Raw genomic sequence first — 24,611 nt, forward strand, 5'->3', positions numbered from 1 at the left:
TTTCAGAAATGTGGAGTAAGCCATTCTGGATAACAGAATTTTTCAAATAGGATAGTCCAATTCCTTATAGGGAGTCTTTATTTTGAATCTTTAAAGAACGAGGGCTTTTCTAGGATGTTCTGTGTATTTACCCTCACTGGCTCACTCTCAGCCACTGGAAAACATCCATCTTTCTTATCAGGACACACAAAGCTTGTTGTGAACTGGCCCCTGCCTCTCTCTCTGCAGCCTCATCTTCTCTTGCCAACCCCACATACCACCCGCCAATCCCCAACTCATTATTTTCCTTCTTTACTGCTTATTTTCCCCCAAATCTGCCAAGCTGTGCACCTACCTCTCCTTCTGGCTGATAAGCTCTTTCCCTCTTTATTTGCTTGGGATGCTTCTGTTTTTCCTTCAAAACACAGTTCAGGCGGTCTTTCCTTCAAGCTTCTTCTGATACTGGGCGCTGAACTGTATCTGTCCTTGGACTGGCTTCTCCTGCTGTGCTTTTCTGCACCATGTTCCCCGAGCTTCCAGATGGCTGGCTTGCCCGGAGTGTGGGAGCCCTTCAGTAAAGACGGCATCTCATGGCTCTGGGGAATCTTCAGTGTTTTACCGTCTGCCTGGACCATGCTGTCTACCCTGTAAGTGGTGGGTGGTGGTGGTGGTGATGATTTTGGATTGCACTGAATTTGCTGTCAGGCATAGTAACCTTTTCTAGTTGAACCTTGAGTATTATGCTGTACTGCAGGGGTATTCCTGAATCTAAAGAATGCATGCCCCCTTGCTGATGACCAGATGGTGGTGGGCCACCCCTGGGGCCCATTGAGGCCTTCAAGGAATGTGGTGCAGGTGGTGAAGGAGGGGGAGGGGGAGGGGGAGGAGGGGGGAAGGGGAGGAGGGGGGAGGGGGGGAGGGGAGGGGGGAGGAGGGGGGAGGAGGGGGAGGAGGGGGGAGGAGGGGGAGGAGGGGGAGGGGAGGGGAGGAGGAGGGGAGGAGGAGGGGAGGAGGAGGGGAGGAGGAGGGGGAGGAGGAGGGGGAGGAGGAGGTGCCTTTGCTGCCTTTCCTGCTATTTCCTTGCTGCGTTTCTCTGCTTTTTCCATTTTCTCAGATCTTCAGCCTCCTCGTTCCTCTCCTCTTAGGCTTTTTTTTTTTTTTACAAATTTATTTTATTCAGTTATTTTTGGCTGCGTTGGGTCTTTGTTGCTGCTCGTGGGCTTTCTCTAGTTGCTGAGAGCGGGGGCTACTCTTCGTTGCAGTGCGCGGGCTTCTCATTGCGGTGGCTTCTCTTGTTGCAGAGCATGGGCTCTAGGCACCTGGGCCCAGTAGTTTTGGCTCGTGGGCTCTAGAGCGCAGGCTCAGTAGTTGTGGCACAGCACGGGCTTAGTTGCTCCACGGCATGTGGGATCTTCCCGGACCAGGGCTCGAACCCGTGTCCCCTGCATTGGCAGGCGGATTCTTAACCACTGCGCCACCGGGGAAGCTCTCCTCTTAGGCTTTTTAAACCCTGATGGAATCATCGTCAGACAATCTAAAACACATCCTTTCTTCAAGTGTTTGATTGAAGGCCTTATCCTCAAGTGTTTTCTTTTTTCTGGCCACGGTGTTGGTCCCTAGATACTGATGGAGCCTTTGACTGTGGTGTCTGTTTACTAGGCTTAATACCACTCCACATTCCTGGAGAACCCATTGCAGAGTTGCAATTATTATTATTTTTTCTTTTAAATTAATTAATTTATTTATTATTTATGGCTGTGTTGGGTCTTTGTTTCTGTGCGAGGGCTTTCTCTAGTTGCGGCAAGCGGGGGCCACTCTTCATTGCGGTGCACAGGCCTCTCACCGTCGCGGCCTCTCGCTGCGGAGCACAGGCTCCAGGCGCGCAGGCTCAGCAATTGTGGCTCACGGGCCCAGCCGCTCCGCGGCATGCGGGATCCTCCCAGACCAGGGCTCGAACCCATGTCCCCTGCATCGGCAGGCAGATTCTCAACCACTGTGCCACCAGGGAAGCCCTGCAATTATTATTGATTGAGAAATTATCAAACAGTAATGGGGAGTGGCTGGGGAGGACTGGATGAATTTGTGCAGAAGCTCAGCATCAGCGCCCAAAGACTCTTTGCTGGATAAGCACGTGTTTATGTTGGATATTTATTATTGCCTCTGGTATTTGTGAGGTCCATTTGGGTTTTTATTACACTGCCCTTGTAAGCCAGGCATTGGCGCTGCATGAATAGGTTTGCTTAGTGAATCATGGAGGAGTGATAGATGAACCCTGGGCTTATCAGACGGTTCGTGTGATCCAGGTACCGTGCCTCATGAGCCTGCGCTTGGCCTGGGCACTGGTTACATGGTTCAGGAAGCCCTTCGCTTTTCCTGCGGTGGCCTGACCTAATGCACACCGAAGGATGCTTTGTCTGGCTCGTACTTTTTGACATTTTCCTTTTCGTTCTGCTTGGGTTTATCCATAACTCCTGTTGACACAGCATTTTTGAGCTCATTAAATCTGTTAATGTGTGTGTAATGCTTGGGACGGGAGCTGGTACACAGAAAGCACTCCATACGTGTTAGCTGCTGTAATTGATGTTTGTATTTAGAGCCTCTCCACTGTTTCTCCCTCTCCCCCTTTCTGGTGGTTGTGCTTGGTAAAATAAGAAAACAGCTCCCGGGGATGAGGAGGGGGAACACCGACTCTCTCTGTTCAGCCCTGTCCAGAGGTCTCAGAAAGTTCACAGAAGCCCTGAAGGTAAAGGCAAACACTTGCCCACTAATCACCCAGGGCCATTTTTCAGGAGCTTTTGGTCCACCTTGCTGTCTACTCTCACTGGGATTTGGGCTCCAACAGGTAAGGTGGATGAGAGCCAGTGAAGGGTATAGGAAAGGACTCTTGGCAAGTTGTGATGAGCGTTATTTAAAATAACAGTAACAATAATAATGGGTGGTCACAAAGATAGCTCCCATATATCAGTTGCTTCTTATGTGCTTCTGAGATGTGCTTGACATGCAGGGTGCTTTTTGATCCTACAGCCCTCTGAGCTGCAGTTTCATTTTATGGGTGAGGAAACTGAGGTGTACAGAGGTTATTTGCCCACATGATAAAGCCAGAGACGGGAACTCAGTTCTATCTCCAGAATAATTTCCTCTTAATCTCTGACCCATGATCCACTAGCCCAGGTGTCTTAGCACTGGAATATACATAACCCTGGTGATACAGAAGCCTTTTGTGGAGTATTGCAGGTGTGGATAGTTTTAAGGGAATCAATTTCCAGATTTTCGACCTCATACATGGACCCTTTCTTGAAATTGATTGGACTGAGACCACCCCTTTTCACAGTCATTTGTCGCTATTTTATAAAAGCACATCTCTTGCCCAACACGTGCGTTGCTCTGAGTATAAAAACCTTAAGGGGCACTGAACAAAGGAACTATGAAATTGGTGTGTGGGAACCTTCGAATCAAGGCACTTTTACAAGGCTGACCCTTTCCACATTCTTTTTTACTTGTTTAAACTTGGTGCTAGAAACAAGGCATGTGGGGCCCCTTTCTTATGCTAAGGAATGATATAAAATTTTCAGATCTTAAGAAATAACTTGCTTTTAACTTTTTAAAATGAATGATGGGTATCAGATTGTTAGACTCTGTTTAAAAAATATGATGTGGAAGTTTTATTTTAAAATGCTCATGTTTACAATATGTTGGAAATTCTATTCTTAGAAGGTATTCAGTTTATGATGAAAACTTTAGACGTCAGCCTAAAAATAGGCAAGGTTTTCAAATTTCAGAATTAAAAAAAGCTTGAAGATAATTGTACTATACTTCCCCCTAAGATACTGAAGTTCAGAGTGGAAATTCTGAAGTTGTTTTCTGCCACAGACCCTTATGCACCAAAATATTATTTTTTCATAGAATTTCAGGGGCATCAGTGTCTCCTAAGGCTCCATCATTGCACTCCTGATTAAGCACCCTTGAAATTATAGGGAATTTCAGTAAAATGTAAGCATAGTTTAAATTTTGATGAAACTTTTATATATGTAGTTAGACGTGTGATCTTGTATATCAGAGTGCCTTAGTGGCTCAGCAAGGACTGTTTCAGACATAACTGATAGAAACCCAATTCACACTGACATTAAAGAAAAAGAAATGGACTTTATCTGCTTCAGTAACTGGAAAAAAAAGGGCAGCTTCAGGTAGTGCTGGATCCAGGTCCTCAAATGTCATCCTGAAGTCCTTGCTTTGTCTCTTGGCTCTGCTCTCTTCTGTACTGGCATCATTCTCAGGCAGAGTGTCCCCGTGAGGTGGCAGGGATGGTCCTCAGGAGCCCCAGGCTTACATCCTACCCATCCCACCATCACAGCTGAAGGAGAGAATTTTTTTCCCAGTAGATCTGGTGAAAGTCCTGGTCATGATCTGGTTGGAAGGGCCAAGGTCACATCCTTGAACCTGGTCAGGGGAGGTGGGGTCCATCCTATTCGAATTGCTTGGGGAGAGGAGAAGGGGGCTTCCTGAAGAGAAGCTGGGCAAACAGAGAATCCCAACATGATCAGTAGGAAGATTAACCTGAAGACCTTGAAGATCAAATGGACTACCGGTGTCTTCTCTAAAACCCTTTCACTCTCCTGGGTATGCTTCTTACCTTCCATGCACCACCAGCCAACACTTTTACCTTTATGATACCCATCTGCCCATTGACAAAATGACATTAGTGATACCGTCTGTTGCCTGCTTTGGTAATTTCAAGACTCTTAAGGCAGTGCCAAAAATTCCTGACTTAATGTATTTTGTGATTTCTTTTTTTAAAAAAGCCATTAGTTATGCGATTAAGAAAAAGAAATTAAAAATTATGGAACTCCATCTGTGTTAGTTTGCTAGGGCTGCCATAGCAAAGTACTAGGGACGGGGTGGCTTAAACAAGAGAAATTTATTTTCTCACCATTCAAGAGGCTAGAAGTCCCAGATGAAATTGTTGGCAGCGTTGTTTGTCCTGAGGCCTCTCTCCTTGGTTTGCAGATGGCCATCTTCTCCCTGTGCCTTCACATGGTCTTTCCTCTGTACGTATCTGTGTCCTAATCTCCTCTTCTTACACCAGTCATACTGGATTAGGGCTCACCTTCATGACCTCATTCAACAGTAATCATCTCTTAAAAGACCCTTTCTCCAAATATAGTCACATTCTGAGGTCCTGGGGGTTAAGGCTTCAGCATATGAATTGGGGGGGGTATGGTTCACTCTATAACACATGTTATTTTAACTCTGTGAATGGGTTATATTTTGAAAAATAATATTAATACCCATACCTTGTTTAAAACCCAAGTTAGTAACAGGTTCAGCTGTGCAAATGCAAGCTCAACGGTTTCAGGGATGGTAAGTTTGATGCAGTTTGCTGTTTGGGTATACTTTTCCCTTCAATAGGCGTAGAGAGACGACAGTGTAGAGATGAGCACTGGTGGTGTGAGTTTGTCAAAGATGCTTGGGATCGGGGAGTGGGAATCTGGACCTTTCTCGTCCTTAAGCTCAGTGCTGCCGCTGTTATTGCAGTAACAACTTTCCTGAAATCCCCGAAGGGTGCACTCTGGTTGTGAAATGAGTTTTAGGACTTTTGGGGGAGTGTCGGGTAGGCAGCTGCCTGAAGGCAGGATTCTTAACTGTTTCCACTGGAGCAGTGGATGATCTGGCTGAGAGCTCTGCCGGGCTCTCCTTGTGCCAGGGCTGGTGTGAGCGAAAGAGAATCTTGTCACCCTAGCTTCTGTGTCTTAGGGAACAAAGTTTGCAAGCGAGGGGGTTAATGAGTCACTTTGATCCAAGTCACTAAAGGGCCACCGTTGCATCAGAAATTGCTTTCCATTCACACCCAAGGCTCATCCTTTTTAAGCGCCTCAGATGACAAACCTGTCCGTTATTCTCCTCTGCTAAGTTGTCACTGTTCTCTTCCCGGCGTTAATTATTGTTTTAATATGGCTTGTGTGTTCATTGTCTGGTCTGTCGATGTTTGTAGTGGAATATCACAGCCGAAAGGAAGTGGGGAATAGGTAGCAGCTTGTCAAATGGTAGTCTTTTCATGTCAAAACCCAAAAAATCTCCCACCTGAATTTTGCTTACCTACAATCCAGAAATTCCAAAACTTAAGAGTTTGGAAACCAAGCTGCTACAGGACGTGGTTGAAGTGCACATATGTTACCTGGGAGGACGATGGGCTTTTGAAAAATCCATCCGCATGGTATCACTCCTTCATAGGCCAGTGTGGGTGGTGGTAACTGATTTGGAGATTGTCTTTATTGAAAGCAGGTGCCAGTCTCGGAGTGTATAGGACCATAGGACCCAGGAGCAAGACGTTTTGACCAAGCAAAATGTTGTTTGCTAGCTCATCTTGGATAAGGCACTTACCTACTCTGTACTGGCTACGTATGGCTGCTGTAACAAAGTGCCACAAACTGGGGCACTTAAAACAACAAGTGGAGTGTTTTACAGTTCTGGAGGCTAGAAGTCTAAAATCAAGCTGTCTCAGGTGTCAGCAGGGCCACGGTCTCTCTGTTGGCTCTGGGAGAGAATCGTTTCTTGCCTCTTCTAACTTCTGGTGTTTGCTGACAGTCCTTGACGACCCTTGGCGTAGAGATGCATCACTCCAGTCACATGGCCATCTTCTCACTGTGTGTCTTCACATCGTCTTCCCTCTGTGTGTGTCCCTGTGTCCAAATTTCCCCCTTTTATAAGGACACCAGTCGTATGGGGTTAGGGCTCAGTCCGGTGACCTCATTTTAACTTGAATCCTCTGTAAAGACCCTATTTCCAAATATGGTCACCTTCTGAGGTCCTGGAGAGTAGAACTTCGGCATATCTTTCTTGGGGAACACAATTCAACTCATAACTCTCCTAGCTTTATTTTTCCTCCTCCAGAAAACAAGGTCCACCTTCAACCTAAGGTTCAAACACAATCATAAGAGAAAGCACCCTAGAAAATATATCCCCCAGGTGATGGCAGAATGCCCCATGGGATGTTACATGTCTCTTATTCCCGCTACATGGTATCTAGGGAGCATTTGGATCTAATACATGACATGTTCTATGCAGTTTTTCTTTCTCTTTTGGCCGTGCTGCGTGGCATGTGGGATCTTAGTTCCCCAACCAGGGATTGAACCCACGCCCCCTGCTTTGGAAGCGTGGAGTCTTAACCGCTGGACCACCAGGGAAGCCCCCTGTGCAGTTTTTCAATTGGAAGTCCTTTGGGGTGGTGTGACCTGGGCTGTGTGTTCGGTGGAAGCTTGGAGCAACTTGCAAGTTGGCAAGATTTGCAGGGGAAGTGCCACCCAGAGGGTGGAGCTGTGGCCCCTCAGAGTCTGTGGCTGCATCGTCCTGACTTGCTGGCCACTCGCTGCTGTTCCACAGTACAATTTGGATGTAAATCCTGAGATATCTGTCCCAACTCCTGAATCTTTCATGGAGAGCATGGGAATGTATAGTAGTTTTATTGGTTTCTTTTCATGAGTTGTATTTTGATATTCAGAAGAGGTTCACTGGGGCAGAGGCTAAGAATGTTTTCAGAATATGCTTCTCTTTTGCCTGCTCCTAATAACTTGCAGTGGTAAGTAAAAAAGCGACAAAACAAACAGACCCAAAACAACCCTCAAAACCCTCACACTGACATTTAAAGGATTTGGCGTCTTTAATGCCTTTTACATACAGCACAGTCCTGTGTTGCTGTCAGAGTACATGTACGTGTAGATGTTTTCTTTGAGATGCTCAAAGCTCTGCGGAAGTCTCACTTTGTTGGCTAGCTCTTAGCTCTCTCCCCATCAACTGGTTCAGAGTTTTTAGGGGCTGCAGGTCATGGATGCCACTTGCCTCGGTTTCAGTCCTTTGTTCACTCCTTCAGTGAACATGCAGTTGTCAGTCATCTGCTGTGTGCCAGGCACTGTGCTGGGCTCTGCGGTGGGGAGGAGAGCGAGGGCCTTGCCTGCGTGGAGCTCTCACTCTGGGTGGCCTGGTTCATTGTGACTGGGTTCGCTTGTCTCCCAGATCTCCATCCTGTTTGCAGGCAAACCTACCTCCTCTGCCACCTGCCCCTGGCATCCTGGGCTAAAAGCTACCGTCTATCTAACTCCGTTTGGTATTTATTGGGTTGTTACACCAAATTTTGCAAAGCCAGAGAGGCATCACTTTGTTAGAAGGAATCCTCTTTATTCCACTCCCGAGAGAGGCCGCTCAGCAGGCTTTGATGTCCATAAAACCCAGCTACAAATCTGACACAGGAGAGCTTGTAACCTTTTTTTTTTTTTTTTTTTTGCCTTTTCTGAACTTGACCCCTTTATAGAGTATTTTGAGAGTTGGGCTCCATCGGGTGGGTTTTATGTCTGTGCCTCTCGGATGGGCCATGAAGTTCTGGGATCAATTTTGTTATATGGCAGCCTCGCGCAGTGCGGTGCTTGGAAGGAAGCATTACAGCGCAAGAAGTGGTCTTTCCATGGCGGGATTTCAGCGTGGTAATTGACGTGGGGACGCCTGAAAGGACTATTGGTGTCTCCATGCCGCACGCAGGAGTCCACAGCCATCTTGCAGAAGAGCTGAGAGGATTTGTTGCCCTGCTCACTTCTGATGGGGAAGAGCGCAAACGGGTCCCCTGTGGACATCTGGCCCAGCACATTCTGTCCTTGGGTTCCCATCCTTCCATCCACTTCCTAGTGGGTAACACTGGGAGAGGACTTGGTTACAGTGTTTAGAATGCACTGTCCTGGAAGACAACTCGAGGGATGAGGGGCAGGAGGGAAGATTTCTACATGGATCGGAGAAGAGGGCACTGGGGGAAGATGTCATAATGGACATCTTGCATAATGGGTTGGTTTTTATTTTAAGATGAATCTTGTAATGATCTTGTTGAGAGAGAGGTGGAAAGAAAAGTATTATTATCTGGCTTAAAGCTCTGTCCACTCCCTCTGCATCTTCGAGAAATGCAGAAACCTTCCGCTCCAGAGAGGCATGTGGACCAACTGGTTTGTTTGGGCAGGTGGGACAGTTCAGCCTAGGAGGTCAAAGGACCTGCCCCAGGTCACACCAACTTAATGGTAAAACCCAGTCCCCCTGAGTTCCAACCCCTGACTGTCTCCCTCCAGCCCAGGCTGCCTGCCACATGATTCAGTGACTCTTTAAACATGACTAAGGCCGTTATTGGGCATGTGGGCCCCCAAAGAAACAGCACAGCCCTCCTGGTAATGGTTGGGTATCTTTCGGATTGTTGCAGCCGTGACCACGTTGATGCTGAAAGGAATGCCAGGCTGGGTCTTGTTTTTTAAGCGGGGTCTCATTGCTATGATTTATCAAATGTATCTTTTAAAGATGAATATAAAACAGCTACCCTCCCAAGCAAATCATAAAACAAATTATGCCCTTGCCACCCAGAACTACAGAGAAACAGCAGGCTCTTCGTGGCACAGAGAGTAATGGCTGCAATATTAAAACGATGATGGGAAAACCAGGAACCAAGAGCTGAAAGGCAGTGAGGAAAACAGTCCCGTAATCCCCCAGTGATAATGGGTCTCAGCGACAGGTCTGTGTGATTTATTGTGCTTAATGTACTTATTTTTATTTGTCCCCTTCAACACGGAGTTTTGTCCCTGAAGAGATTTGATAATGGCTTGTTTGCAGTCACTTAGACTCCAAAATAAAGCGCCACATTTTGGCTGTCTGGAGATCCGGCGTCCTCATTGGCATTCCCCCTCCGATTTCACCTTCACTGGCTGAGATGGGACGGATGGAGATAAGGCCTTCTTTGCTGCCCTTGCGTTTTCCCATCACACCACCATCGCAACTCCTACCCTAGAGACGGGGTGGCTCCGTGGCTGTCCAGACCCGGCCTGCTTCCCTCTTTCATCTGGTGCTACTTTGGGACAGCAGGAAGGAACCCCTCATTCTGCCCGTAATAATAGATCCCTGGGACTTTGTTTTCCTGAACCACCAGTGCGAGTTTGCCGGTGGCAGCTTTTGGGGTAAGCAAAAATAAGAACGGAGGAGTAGATGTGGGAGGTTTTCCAAAAGAATGTGCTTGATTTAAAGGCTGAAGCGTGTTTGGGTCGTGGTGGCCAGCTGTTTTGCAAAGATGGGTTTGTCTCATTAAGCAGTTGTGACTGAGTCAACCTAAGGTTTCATTTTGGCTTCTTCCTGGGTTTTGGGGGACGGGAGCTGGAAGACTCCAGGGAGCATATCAAAGGACTGGACGCCTGCCTGCAGAGCTGCCCCACACCTGCAAAGGTGTGGCCAGAGAACTCCACGATGCACAAGACTGGGGAGATGGCTGGAAAAAGAAGCTCCACGTCTTTTCTGATCCCAAGTTTCCTCCCTTGAGGACCCCTGCTGGAATGCCGCTGGCAGCTCTGGTTGGCAGGGAAGGGGCTCTGGCATGTTGCATCCACACTCGGCCCTAGGGCGGTGCTTTGAGAGACTCTTGCTTTCCCTGTGAGCTTATCTATCTAATTATAGAAAACTCAAACAATGGAACAGAAAAAGACTGCTTTCAAATGTAGAGTGATAGCAAAAGTCAGAAGCAAACTAAGGATTGGTATTGGGGGTGGGCAGTGTCCCTGGTATCCTGTAGGTGGGGCACTGCAAACACTGATATGTTTGCATATCCTAGTGATGCAGTGGCATCACTGAAGGACCGGTGGTGCTGGTAGTGTCACATTGCTCTCAGGTACTTGGGCACCCTTTACTCTTCCTCTGCTCCTTCAAGTCTTAAGAGGCTCTCAAGCCAACCTGATTCAGTATAGGTACACGTGGGCCTCAACAGTGTCCGTAGTACCATGTGATCTGGGAATTCTGCTTCTGGGTATATACCCCAAAGAATCGAAAGTAGGGATTTGAATGGGTATTTGAACATCCAGGTTTACACCAGTGTTACAATAGCCAAATGAAAGCAACCCACATGTCCATCAATGGATGAACGGAAAAACACAGTGCGGTTATATCCGTCCAATGAATGTTACTTGGCCTTAAAAACAAGGATTTTCTGACACATGAGCCATCATGGATGAACCTTGAAGACATCACGCCAAGTGAAATAAGCCAGTCATAAAGGACAGATAATTATGATTGCACTCATATGAGGTACCTAGAGTAGTCAGATTCATAGAGACAGAAAGTAGAGTGGAGGTGACCAGGGCCTGGGGAGTTAGTGTTTCATGGGTACGGAGTTTCAGTTTGGGAAGATGAAAAGAGTTCTGGAGATGGATAGTGGTCATGGTTGCACAACAGTGTGAATGTACTTAATGCCACTAAACTGTACACTTAAAAATGGTACATTTGGGGCTTCCCTGGTGGCGCAGTGGTTAAGAATCCGCCTGCCAATGCAGGGGACACGGGTTCGAGCCCCGGTCTGGGAAGATCCCGCATGCCGCGGAGCAACTGGGCCCGTGAGCCACAATTACTGAGCCTGCGCGTCTGGAGCCTGTGCTCCGCAACGAGAGGCCGCGATAGTGAGAGGCCTGCGCACCGCGATGAAGAGTGGCCCCCGCTTGCCGCAACTAGAGAAAGCCCTCGCACAGAAACGAAGACACAACACAACCATAAATAATAAAAAAAAAAAAAAAAAAAGGTACATTTGGTTATGTATATTTTACCACAACGAAAAAAAAGTAGTACCCTGTGACCTCCACGTCCTGATGTTCATGCCCTTGTGTAATCCCGTCCACTTGGGTGTGAGTGGGCAGGACTTGTGACTGGCCTCACCAACGGAATATAGCAAAGATGATGGGATGTGACTCCTGTAATTGCATTTGCTGGCTGACTTGCTGTAGGGTCTCTCCTTGCTGGCTTGATGCTGTTGGCGAAACCCACATGGCAAGGGACTGTGGGTGGCTTCGAGGAGCTGAGGGTGACCCCCAGCCACCAGCAAGAAGTAAGACCCTCAGTCCTGCAGATACAAGGAAGTAAATTCTGCCAGCACCCAAGCTTGCAGGTAGATTCTCCCCGAGAACCTCCACCGGGGGATGCCTTGATGGGAGCCTTGTTTTTCTTTTTAAATAAATTTATTTATTTATTTATTTTTGGCTGCGTTGGGTCTTTGTTGCTGCGCGCGGGCTTTCTCTAGTTGTGGTGCACGGGCTTCTCATTGCGGTGGCTTCTCTTGTTGGCGGAGCACGGGCTCTAGGCACGTGAACTTCGGTAGTTTTGGCACGTAGGCTCAGTAGTTGTGGCTCGCAGGCTCTAGAGCACAGGCTCAGTAGTTGTGGCGCACGGGCTTAGTTGCTCCACGGCATGTGGGATCTTCCTGAACCAGGGCTTGAACCCGTGTCCCCTGCCTTGGCAGGTGTATTGTTAACCACTGCACCACCAGGGAAGTCTCTTGATTGGAGCCTTGTGAGCCTCTATTTTGCTGAAGACTCAGCTAAGCCATGGCCAGACTTTGAGCCACAGAAACTATGAGATAAAGTACTGTTTCAGGCCACCAACTTTGTGGTAATTTGTTACACAGCAATAGCTAACCAATACTGAACGTCACCAGAGACTTCTCTGAATTTATTCCACCCTCACTTTCCACCCCAGACACCTCAGGCCTCTATCACCCCTTATTGTCCACTGGGAGTGTGCAGATAGCCTGTTTTTCTCTTTTCTGTTTATGTTCAGATACATTCATTGTTAGGGTCACTTCATCTACCTGTGGTTCCTTCCTGTTCTCTTATGGTTTCTGGCTTGAGGGGTGTGTCTCATCCCCTGTTGGCAGGAAGAACAGTGGTTTTTAAATTTTTATTTATTTATTTTTTTATTGAAGTATAGGTGATTTACAATGTTCTGTTAACTTTCAGGTGTACAGCACAGTGATTCAGAGATATATATATATATGTATATTCTTTTTCAGATTCTTTTCCATTGTAGGTTATTATAGGATATTGAGGACAGTGGTTTTTTAGTGCAGTGACTGAGTCCTGAGGCTCAGGGTTCCAACTCCACACACCTCTGTGCGGCTGAGCTTTCCTCTCCATCCCCCACTTGCTCTTGCGTTGGCCTAAACCCATATCTTGCCTCTTGGTCACAATGCTCACTACACAAAATATAGGTAATCACATTTTTCTGGGGTGGCTCTGATTTCTAATATTCTGCCTCACTTGTTGTCCCCATAAACTGTGAAGCTGTCCCAGGTATTCTATTTTGGTATGTAAACTCTGATTGGACTGGCTCCGTTATAATAAATTAATAAAAGCCCCTGCCATTTTGGGGGCACCTGCTGTATGTCAGACACTTGATTAACAGTTGTCACTGTGTCTTTGCATCAGCCCCAATGAGGTGGATATCACGTTGCCCGATTTACAGGGGAACACACTGAGATGCAGTGGGGTTCATTTTCTTGTCCGAGGTCACATGGAGCTTGTGTGTGTCCAAACCAGAATTAGAACTCCAAACGTGCCCTCTAACTTACTTGCCTTGGAAGAGTACACGGGTATTTCTCCCAGATCCTGTGTCCCAGTTTTGCTTGGAAAATAGAGTTGCTACACACAGGCCACCTGGAGGGTTCTGATGATTCCTTCCTGCTGGACCACAGTGGGACAGTGTGGGGTTGGGGGCATAGCTGAAAGCTTAAATTGAAATAGTGAGGGAGGGACTTCCCTGGTGGCGCAGTGGTTAAGAATCCACCTGCCAGTGTAGGGGACGTGGGTTTGATCCATGGTCTGGGAAGATCCCACATGCCGCGGAGCAACTGAGCCCGTGCGCCACGACTACTGAGCCTGCGCTCTAGAGCCCGCGAGCCACAACTACTGAGCCCGCGTGCCTAGAGCCCGAGCTCCGCAGCAAGAGAAGCCACCGGTATGAGAAGCCCGTGCACCGCAACTAGAGAGAGCCCACGCATAGCAATGAAGACCCAACGCGGCCAAAAATAAATAAATAAATAAATAAATTTATAAGAAAAAAAGATAGGGAGACCAGGTGGTCAGGGGTGGAGGTCCAGCGAGGGGCAGCTGCCCTGCTGAGGGGGAGAGGGAGTGGTTCTCAGCCTCGGTTGTATGTTAGAATCATCTGGGAAGCTTTAATGTCTACTGATGCCTAGGCCCCACTCCCAGAAATATTGATTCAGCTGGTTTGCGGCACAGCTTGGGCAATGGGATCAAAAACTTCCCAGGAGATTAGCATAATCCCCCAAGATTCAGAATCCTGGAAGGAGGGCCTTTGTATGACAGGCGGTTGGGCAGGGGGTGGAGAAGATAGAGGTGAAGGATGGCGGCATGGTCCGGACACTCCCACAGCTCTCCCTCCCCATTTAGAGGCAGACCCTGTGTGCTTCTAGCCTTAGACTTGTAGAGTCCAGGCCCACAGGACTGGCTTCTAGGAGCCCAATTTGGGGACCCAGTAAGGCAGGCCTGTGGGTTTGATAGATCCCTGCATCTTCAGTGCCATCAATTCACACCTCAACACGCAGTGAAAGGGACAGAGGGGTTGGTTCACACACCCAAAAGGCCTTAGTAAGTCGGCAGTTTGTGTCTGCACGGGCTGCCTTTTGCCTTTGCTTAGAGTTAGTGGTTAAATCTGGCGTTGGTGTTTTTCCCATGTCAATCAAGTACCTCTTGATCGCAAATGCCTTGTGGGTAGGGACCCCATTTTTGTGTCTGCTGCTAGAGGGAATGACATGATAATTTATCTGTCCTGGGTGCTTTGAACAACTTCATTTGGTGATTGATTTAAAAAAAGCCTTTCAAAGTTAAAGCACAAAGAACCTAAGGTCACTGAGGGAAATAAAAAACTTGGTGGTTTTCCTCCTATTTAAATGTGTAGCTCTCTGTTAACTCCACTCACTCTGCTCTGATTTTTCCTATGGCATCACCGTTTGTTAATATGCTGTGCAATTTTCTTGAATATAAGCTGATGACCTCAGAGGTTTCTGCCCCCTTATTGCACATTGAAGACTCTCAGTAAATATTTGTTGAGTGAATGAGCAAATGGTGGCTTGTAGCTGGTGTCAGTGGGATCCAGAGGGAGACATAGACTCACCTAAGACTCGTTCCTTGGCTTGAGCTCCAGGAGGGAACTGTGGGCTTTTCTGGGGCAGGGGGACTAGGGAGCCGAGGGTTAATTTTATTTTGCCTCGCCTCTTGGAGCAGGTGTTTTCTTTCTCAATTAAGATTTTTTTTTTTTTTTTTTTTTTAGCAGTTACCTTGTAATGGAAAACGACACTTGTGCAGGCTTGTGTTCTTTTATGTCTCCTAAACCGAGCCCTTTCCCCTGCTGTGGCTTCAATAATGCATCATTTCATAAGTTCACGGACTTTAATGTGTTTCTGCTGAACCTCTAGTCTTAGCTAGGTAGTTAAATGGAAATTAACCACTGTGGGTTTGATTCAAAGTCACCTTTTCACCTTCTCTCTCTTCATCCCCTCCCTCACCCCACATATGCAAAACAGTGTCACGTTTTTCTTCTTTTACTGAGAGGGTGTGATGTGTGTGCACATATAGGCTCCCAAGTGTGAAGAGATGTATCGATGCACTTCGTAATCAGAGAACCATAAAAAAATAACAACGTGTACCTGCAAGTTTTTGAAATTCCACCTCTCCAGCTAAAGTACAGTGGAGTCTAGGGACCCACCACAAACTAATATTTAGGGAGAGTGGCACAGATGTACCAGATTTAGGACTCACAGTGGCTGCTGGTAAATTGTCATGTCTTGACAAGGCTCTGAAATTTACTCAGTATTCATTCATTCATTTATTCCTTCATTCAGTGCCTGAAGATTATTTTATATGTATGAGGCACCTGGGTGGTGGATGTGATTCGCTATGTGTATTGATGACCCCAATTCTTCACACCTTTCTGAATTCCTAGCCAAAGATCATAGTATATTTCTGCAACTTTTGACTTTGGGCTTAATTGTGTGGCTTACTTTTACCTGAAGGATAAAGCAGAGGTGGCGGTGTGCTAGATCTGAGCCTAGGCCTTAGAAGACCTTGAGTGTTTCTCCTTTTTTTTTTTTTTTTTTTTTCCTGCCTCTTTGCCTTTGCTGCAAGAACAGCATACCCTGGTAGTCCAAGGAGAAGCAGGATGGGAGACACTTGGAACAGAGCTGCTTAGCCAACCCAAGAGTCTTCAGTGAGAAACCAAGCCCACCCTCGATCAGCCAAGTCCCAGCTGACCTGTAGATGCATTAGTGGAAATGAATGATTGTTGCCTCAAGACACTGCTTTCTGGGATGGCATGTTATGTGGCATGATTATGCAGCAGATGGCTGATATAGTGGGATGTGATATGACTCCTGTGTGATGTGGATCCTGTTTGAAAGAAGTCCTGGAGTTTGGTCATGGTAGCGGGAGGGCCAGGATAAGCTCATTGACTCGTACAAGGTAGAGAAAGTGCTAAAGTGCCCTAAGAAAGGACTCAGTAAGGGGAGTTTAAGTAGGGAGAGTCTTCTGCTAATTTGGAAAGATACATGCACCCCAATGTTCACAGCAGCACTGTTTACAATAGCCAAGACATGGAAGCAACCTAAGTGTCCATCGACAGATGAATGGATAAAGAAGATGTACTATATATATACATATATATATACACACGTACACACACACAATGGAATATTAGTCAGCCACAAAAAAGAACAAAATAATGCCATTTGTAGCAACATGTAGATTTGTAGCAATCTCTTAGTTTGGAACCTAGAGATTACCATACTAAGGGAAGAAAGTGAGACAGAGAAAGACAAATATCATATGATATCACTTACATGTGGAGTCTAAAGAAATGATACAAAGGAACTTATCTACAAAACATAAACAGACCCACAGACACAGAAAACTAACGTGTGGTTACCAAACGGGAAAGGGAGAGGGAGGGATAAAATAGGAGTTTGGAATTAGCAGATACAAACTACTATTTATAAAATAGATAAACAACAAGGTCCTACTGTATAGCACAGGGAACTACATTCAATATCTTGGAATAACCTATAATGGAAAGGAATCTGATTCAGTATAACTGAAGCACTGCTATACACCAGAAACTAACACAACATTGTAAATCAACTATACTTCAATTGAAAAAAAAAAAAAAAAAAGGAGGGAGAGTCTTCTGGGTGAGTGATCAGAGAAAGCCTCATGAGGGGGTGGGCTTTTGCAAAGGTGTTTTTAGATGATGTTATCAAAGTTTAGAATAGAGAGGCATTGATTGACTAGGTTTCTGAGTTTAAAATATGTGATGTTTCAAAATTGATTTCTCATCAGAGCCAACACACTATGCCAATTTCCCGTTAAATATCTAATGACCTTGCTACCAAAAAATAAATAAAGACTCAAAGCTACGTTGGTATCAGAAAGCAACACCCCCCTTTGATAATAGCCAACATTTACAATTCTCATCGCAAAGAATTATCCAGCATGGATTTGGCTTACCTACTGAGTGCCAGGGATCTGCTTGCTCAGCATTTTATAGGCATGATCTCATGTAATCCTCATCATCATCTCAAGAGACAGTAATAGATAACTAATGTTAATTCCATTTTCCAGATAAAGTAACCAAGCCAGAGAGGGGAGGTTATTTGCTAAAGCCAAGCAGTGACATCAGAGTGCCATTCCACTCCCTGCACCTGACTCTCCTGTTAGATTGGCATCCTCTCCATTAATTTCTCTATCACCAGCACATAGCATGAGGCTTGGCACAGAGTAGGTGCTCGAAAGATGTCTGCTCAAGGAAAATATGAATAAATATCTTAAAAACGAATAATGGCGTCATCCATGTCCGAATGGAAGTCACAGCCTGGTAGGGAGACAGATTCCCGAGCTGACTCTTAGGAAACAGGCAAGGTCAGTGGTGGAGAGATAGGAAATATAAGTATTTGGGAGAGCACAGAGCGGGTGCCCTTGATATAACCTAGAAAGGTTAACACCTTCTGGAAGCGGTAAACTCTGGAATGAGTCTCAGATGAGGAGTCTGAACTAGACAAGGGAGGTGCAAGTGGCTTGCATGCAGAGGAGACGTGAGTGTACAGCTTATAGCTTCTGGAACATGGTAGATGCTCTGTTGTAAATGTTTATTGTTCTGACCTGTTGGGTGAGGGAGGCACTGGCCGTGAACCTTCTGAGCTGCTCTGACCAATAAAGCTATGAAAATTTGAGTCTCTGCATTCTCTTCACCTCTTTCGTTCCAAATTTTCCAATGCTTGTCCCTTTAGGGACACTGAGGCAGCACAACAAAAGGAATTGGGACCTACTCTGTCCTAAAGAACTTGAGGAATTGTTGCCTAATAAGGCTGGCTTATCACCAAGATAATGATCCTTTTGAATAGTCCTAGGAATTGTGCAGATATAAGATAAACCTGAAGTAGCCTCTGGTAATCCAAATCTTAAGGTTTTTGAAACTATTTACTGAAGACTCTTGACCCAAATCTGAATCCCGGCTCCAGCATTTACCTGTGAGATTTTGGTGAAGTTCCTTAACAGCTTTCTGAGCCTCAGTTTCTTCACCGGTGAAATAGGGATAAAATCCACATCCTAGAAATATTACTCAGCCATAAAAAAGAATGAAATAATGCCATCTGCAGCAACATGGTTGCACCTAGAGATTAATAAGTGAAGTAAGTCAGACAGAGAAAGCCAGTATCATATGATATCACTTATAGGCGGAGTCTAAAAAAATGATACAAATGAACTTATTTACAAAACAGAAACAGAGTCACAGACATAGAAAACAAACTTAGGGTTACCAAATGGGAAAGGTGGGGGGAGAGATAAATTAGGGATTTGGGATTAACAGATACATGCTACTATATATAAAATAGATAAACAAGGACCTACTGTATAGCACAGGGAACTATATTCAATATCTTGGAATAACCTATAATGAAAAAGAATACATATATATATGTATAAAGGAATCACTTTGCTCTACACCTGAAACTAACACAACATTGTAAATCAACTATACTTAAATATAAAAAGAAATCCACATCCTAGAGTTGTACAGGTTAATTTCAAAAAAAAAAAAAACAGTAGCTAGAATTTTTTTTTTAAGCACCAACTATGTGCCAGGCACTCTTTTAAACCTCTGTATGAATGGATTCATTTGACATTTTAAGTTCTCACCAAAAAACCTTACAATGGGATAAACATGATGATGATCCACACGTTACTACATGGAGTTTATAACTTGCCCGGATTACAGGGCTAGTTAGTGGGGGAAACTAGGGTTTGAACCCCCAGACTCATGCTCTTCACGAACCTAAGCTGTACTGTCTCTGTGCTGGTACCCAGCAGGCACTCATGGGCCCCTAGTCCCCCATTCCCTTCTCTGTGCAGGGCTGACCACCATTGTTCTCCCCCCTGCCCTGAGGACCTGGTCGGGGGCTTTCCTCTCAGCACTGACATGGCGGGTAGTTTGTTTGCCCATGTGTTTATCCCGTGAGATTGCATACTTCACCAGGGCAGGGACCGTGTCTGTTTTCCTGGACCACACTGTATTTCTGGTCCTAAGCTTAGTACCTTGTCCACATGGAGCACTCGGTAAGTACCCAAGAAATGAATATACTTCTCTCCACTTCTCTCCTCCGGCATCTTCTGGTCACTCATGACCATTCTCCACTCAAGGTCTGGTTCAAATGATCCCATCCTCTTCTGGAGAAACTAGCAGCTGGAACCTGTCTGTGATGCTGGCATTTTATGTCGGTCCCTCTGTAAGTGTTGGGTGAGCCCCTCGGGACCCCCCAGAGCCCACCTCCCCACCTCGAATGTTCTCTGTCAGTGGCGTTGACATAAGTTGATTGAACAGAGGCCCCATCTGAAGAGAGTCTGACTTCCGCCTCTGCTAGAACTTCAGAAGGGACCAAGAAAAAAAAAAGTTTATTTACGGTAGCCATTTTGCAGAGTTTCCAAAGATGTATTATTCCAGCTCCAGAATCTCAGAGTTACGAATGGATGGACTCCAAAGCATACGTTTTCTTTTCTCCCATTGAGAAGGATGTCACGAATGGTGCTGGGGAGTGCTGGTCAGTGCACAAGTCTGCCTAGCCCCAGAGGGAGCTGCCTTCCTGGGCCTTTGCCACGAGAACTGTCAGAGAGCTCTACTTGCAAACCTGACAATTAAAACAGAAAGACGAGAAGATTGAATAAGAATCGTTTTCATTTATATTGAATGAAGGGGCTTGAGGAAAGGCCTATGTAATTAAAAAAAGAACCATGGCGCTTTGCAGAGGAGCTCGGAGAGAGTTTTAGAGACCCCTGTCATTTCACTGCACCCAGTTCTTCAAAAGGTAGGATTTTCTTTGGGGGAATGAGGTGGGGTCCTGCATGAAGCTCAAGCTTTAGGGTCAGGCAATACCTCGATTTAAATCAGGGCCTTGCATATATCCAGAGAAAACTATAATTTGAAAGGATACATGCACCCCAATGTTCATAGCAGCACTATTTACAATAGCCAGGACATGGAAGCAACCTAAGTGTCTATTGACAGATGAATGCATAAAGAAGATGTGGTACATATATACAGTGGAATACTACTCAGCCATAAAAAAGAATGAAATGATGCCATTTGCAGTAACATGGATGGACATAGACATCATACTAAGTGAAGTAAGCCAGACAGAGAAAGACAAATATCATATGATATCACTTATATGTGGAACCTAAAAAAATGATACAAATGAACTGATTTACAGAACAGAAATAGACTCACAGACAGAGAAAACAAACTTATGGTTACCAAAGCGGAAATGGGGGGGAGGGATAAATCAGGAGTTTGGGATTAACATATACACCCTATGTATATAAAATAGATAAACAAGGACCTACTGTATAGCACAGGGAAGTGTACTGAATATCTTGTAATAATCTATACGGGAAATGATTCTGAAAAAGAATATATATATATAACTGAGTCACTTTGCTGTACACCTGAAACTAATACAACATTGTTAACCAACTAAAATTAAAAAAAAAAAAAAAAAGAGGAGGGACTTCCCTGGCAGACCAGTGGTTAGGTTAGGACTGCATGCTTTCACTGCTGAGGGCCCAGGTTCAATCCCTGGTTGGGGAACTAAGATCCCGCAAGCTGCATGGCGTGGCCAAAAAAAGGAAAAAAGAAAAACAAAAGAAATAGAAAAAGAAAAAATAAATCGGGCCCTTGACTAAATGTGTGTCTGACTTTAATCTGCTAAAAACACTGCTGGTTTTTTCACCTCTAAAACAGGTGAAATATTTTCCAAGGTGGTTGTGCGCATCGCGTGAGGATATATTTGAACGTGCTTTATAGGTAGGAGGGCCTCCAGTGTTGGCCACTTTCTCACCCCCATCCATGATATACAAACATTCTTCTTACATTGACCCACCAAATGCACAGCATTTCCTGGATTGGAAGGGCCATGGAGAGGCAGTTGAAAATGCAGCAGGGAGGGGTTTTTTGGAGGTTGTCGAAAGTTTTGACAAAATGGAAGGGAAAAGACTCACTAGGAATTGTTTCTCAAACAGTGTTCCTTCATGGGCTTGCAGGTGTTCTCTGAGTCACTTTTTTAAATTAAATTTTCGGCTTTCATTGACATTTTAAAAAATTGACACTTTGGGGCTTCCCTGATGGCGCAGTGGTTGAGAATCTGCCTGCCGATGCAGGGGACACGGGTTCGAGCCCTGGTCTGGGAAGATCCCGCATGCCGCGGAGCAACTAGGCCCGTGAGCCACTACTGAGCCTGTGCGACTGGAGCCTGTGCTCCGCAACAAGAGAGGCTGCGACAGTGAGAGGCCCGCGCACCGCGATGAAGAGTGGCCCCCGCTTGCCGCAACTAGAGAAAGCCCTCGCACAGAAACGAGGACCCAACACAGCCATAGATAAATAAATAAATAAATAATAATTAAAAATGAATATCTGCTTAAAAAAAAAATTGACACTTTGATGTTATCTCAAATTAATGCAAGCATCCTCTGGGTCATCTGCGTGACTACGAATAACCAAATACTGCTGGATGGGCACCGGTGAGTCGTTGCTTGGGCACCAGGTGGTCCCTCTTGAGCTGAGGAAAGCTCAGGAAGGAAGGACGGAGGAGGCTGATTGTGCGAAGGGAGCACCCGGGTGGTTCCACGGTGTTTCCAGCCTCAGGAAGGCACGAGGCTGGGGGCACCAACCTCAGAAGAACCCGGCTGATCTGAGCAGAGCCAGCCGTACTGTCTCGGGAGAGTGATGGTTTAGGCTTAGCATCTACTGTCACTGTAAGTCAGTTTAAACTTGTTTAGTGTTGAACTGAACCACAACAAGGCACCTTGTGAAGGCACTTTGGCTTCGACGCTGTTTTAGAGTCGCCAGTTCTGGGCCTGTGTCCCTCATTGGATGCTCATGTTCTCCCTTTTCTTGGCTTGGAATTCTGTTTTCCTTCACCACCCCTGCCCCCCACTGCCACCCCCAGTCCTGGATAATTCCTGCTCTCATCTTGCTCTCAGTTTAGGTACCGTTTCCTCAGCCCTCTCTCACCACCTTGCCCATGTAGAAACTTGCCTTCTGTGTTTTTAAAGACCTTTGAGGCCGTGTTCCCAAGTTGATTTCCATGGCTTATGTAGGATGTTTTGGTTCATTTCTTTCTTTGGCTGATTGCTGGACTGGAAGCTTCTTGAGGGCAGGGCGTGTCTTTTTTTTTTTTTTAATAATTTTAATTTATTCAAATCTACAATGCCATTGTTTATTGAATAGGGAACTCTAATTTTTTTTTAAATTTATTTATTTATGGCTGTGTTGGGTCTTCGTTTCTGTGCTAGGGCTTTCTCTAGTTGTGGCAAGCGGGGGCCACTCTTCATCGCGGTGCGCGGGCCTCTCACTGTCGCGGCCTCTCTTGTTGCGGAGCACAGGCTCCAGACGCGCAGGCTCAGTAGCTGTGGCTCACGGGCCTAGTTGCTCCGCGGCATGTGGGATCCTCCCAGACCAGGGTTCGAACCCGTGTCCCCTGCATCGGCAGGCAGATTCTCAACCACTGCGCCACCAGGGAAGCCCAGGGCGTGTCTTTTTGTCACTGTCCTCAGCGCTGTATCCTGCACAGTGCCTGGCACTTAGCGCTCAATAAATACTATTTAAATTTTTTTTATTTTAATATTTTACATTTTAGTGCTTATATAATACTGGAATAAAAACGATTTAAGCCAAAATAGAGTTCCTTGCCAACTTCTTTTCCATACAGGTGGCTGCTGGTCACTCAAGTTTGAGGAACATGGTGTAAGAGGGATTGCCTCCTATTGGGATTGACATGTACACGCTACTATATTTAGATAAACAACAAGGACCTGGACTTCCCTGGTGGTGCAGTGGTTAAGAATCTGCTTGCCAATGCATGGGATGCAGGTTTGAGCCCTGGTCCAGAAAGATCCCACATGCCGCGGAGCAACTAAGCCCGTGCGCCACAACTACTGAGCCTGCGCTCTAGAGCCCGCGAGCCACAACTACTGAGCCTGCGTGCCACAACTGCTGAAGGCTGTGCTCCTAGAGCCTGTGCTCTGCAGCAAGAGAAACCACTGCAATGAGAAGCCCGCGCACCGCAACTAGAGAGAGCCCACGCGTAGCAACGAAGACCCAACGCACCCAAAAATAAACAAATAAATTTATTAAAAAACAACAACAACAACAAAGACCTAATGTGTAGCACAGGGAACTCTGCTCAATATTGTCTAATAACCTAAATGGGAAAAGAATTTGATAAAGAATTTTAAAAAAAAGGGGGATTGCCTGCAGAATGACCGACCTCAGAGGTGAAGGAGAAGGAAAGGGAGAAGTAGTAATGTACTGGCTCCATGTGTCCTTGCTGAGCACCAGGGACAGGACTGCCCCAGGCCAGCATCCTCTGGATCCGAGAAGAGGGATGCAGCCTGGAGCTCACCTTGGCTACTTCCTTACCTGAGAGACTGAAGGGAGAGTTTGTAATTCAGGGCTACACTCTCTGGGTTTGATGTCTCTTGAAAGGTCCTTATAAGGGCTGCATTTGTGTCTTTTAATGATGTTTGGAGAGACCAGGCTTGAGCAGGAGGAAGTTGTAGCTCCGGTGAACTCACGCTCACCCCCAGAGGGTAGCTGAACTGCTTGTGCCAAAAGCTCAGCCTCTTAATGGGCATCACTCACTAGATTTCATCGTAATTATAACTTTGTTTTAATAGCTTTTTACAGGCCACAGAGCACATTAACAGGCCTTTTAGTGCTTCATCAAAACCACAAGGTCCTTCCCACAACCAGGTGATGGGTAAAGAGTCCCATTTCATAGGTGAACAGACTGAGGCTTAGAGGGATTGATTTGCCCTGGGAGCTCAGGACTTCAAGGCCCTGTTCCCTCCACCGTGCCACTTGCCATCTAAGGGAAGGGCATCTGCCTCCCACGGTGCTCCTGGGCTCCAGCCTGGGGTTTCAGCTGCCCCCTGCCTTCTGCAGGGGGTCACCTAGGATACCAGCTTGTGATAAAGTGGCTTAGTGGCAACTTGATTATATTTTCAGCAACTTAAAAAAGGATAGATTCTGTTCAGCTCTATGAAAGGCAGTGTCACCTGTGAAACTCACCTCCTGTGCCGTATACACGGGATTTGAAAGCTACTTCTGCCACTGCCTGGCTGGAGTGGGTGACTTCGTATCGTCTGAGCCTCAGTTTCTGTGTGGGTGAAATGGGGATAGCAGTGTTTAATCAGGGCATTGGCGTGAAAGGAGTTGTCATTAGCAAACTGCCCCGCTCATCATGC

At 46.1% G+C, this 24,611-nt stretch overlaps 1 protein-coding gene across 1 annotated transcript in view; it reads left to right on the forward strand.

Moving 5' to 3' along the window:
• Positions 1–569: 569 nt before the first annotated feature.
• The window catches only part of LARGE1 (LARGE xylosyl- and glucuronyltransferase 1), a 598,072-nt gene continuing 574,030 nt past the window's right edge, over positions 570–24,611 (forward strand). The window contains 1 exon segment of the mRNA XM_061204391.1: positions 570–626. Coding sequence (XP_061060374.1) covers positions 613–626 — 14 coding nt within the window. The 5' untranslated portion in view covers positions 570–612.

The sequence above is a fragment of the Eubalaena glacialis genome, chromosome 11 (assembly GCF_028564815.1).
Source record: "Eubalaena glacialis isolate mEubGla1 chromosome 11, mEubGla1.1.hap2.+ XY, whole genome shotgun sequence".
NCBI classification, from domain to species: Eukaryota; Metazoa; Chordata; class Mammalia; order Artiodactyla; family Balaenidae; genus Eubalaena; species Eubalaena glacialis.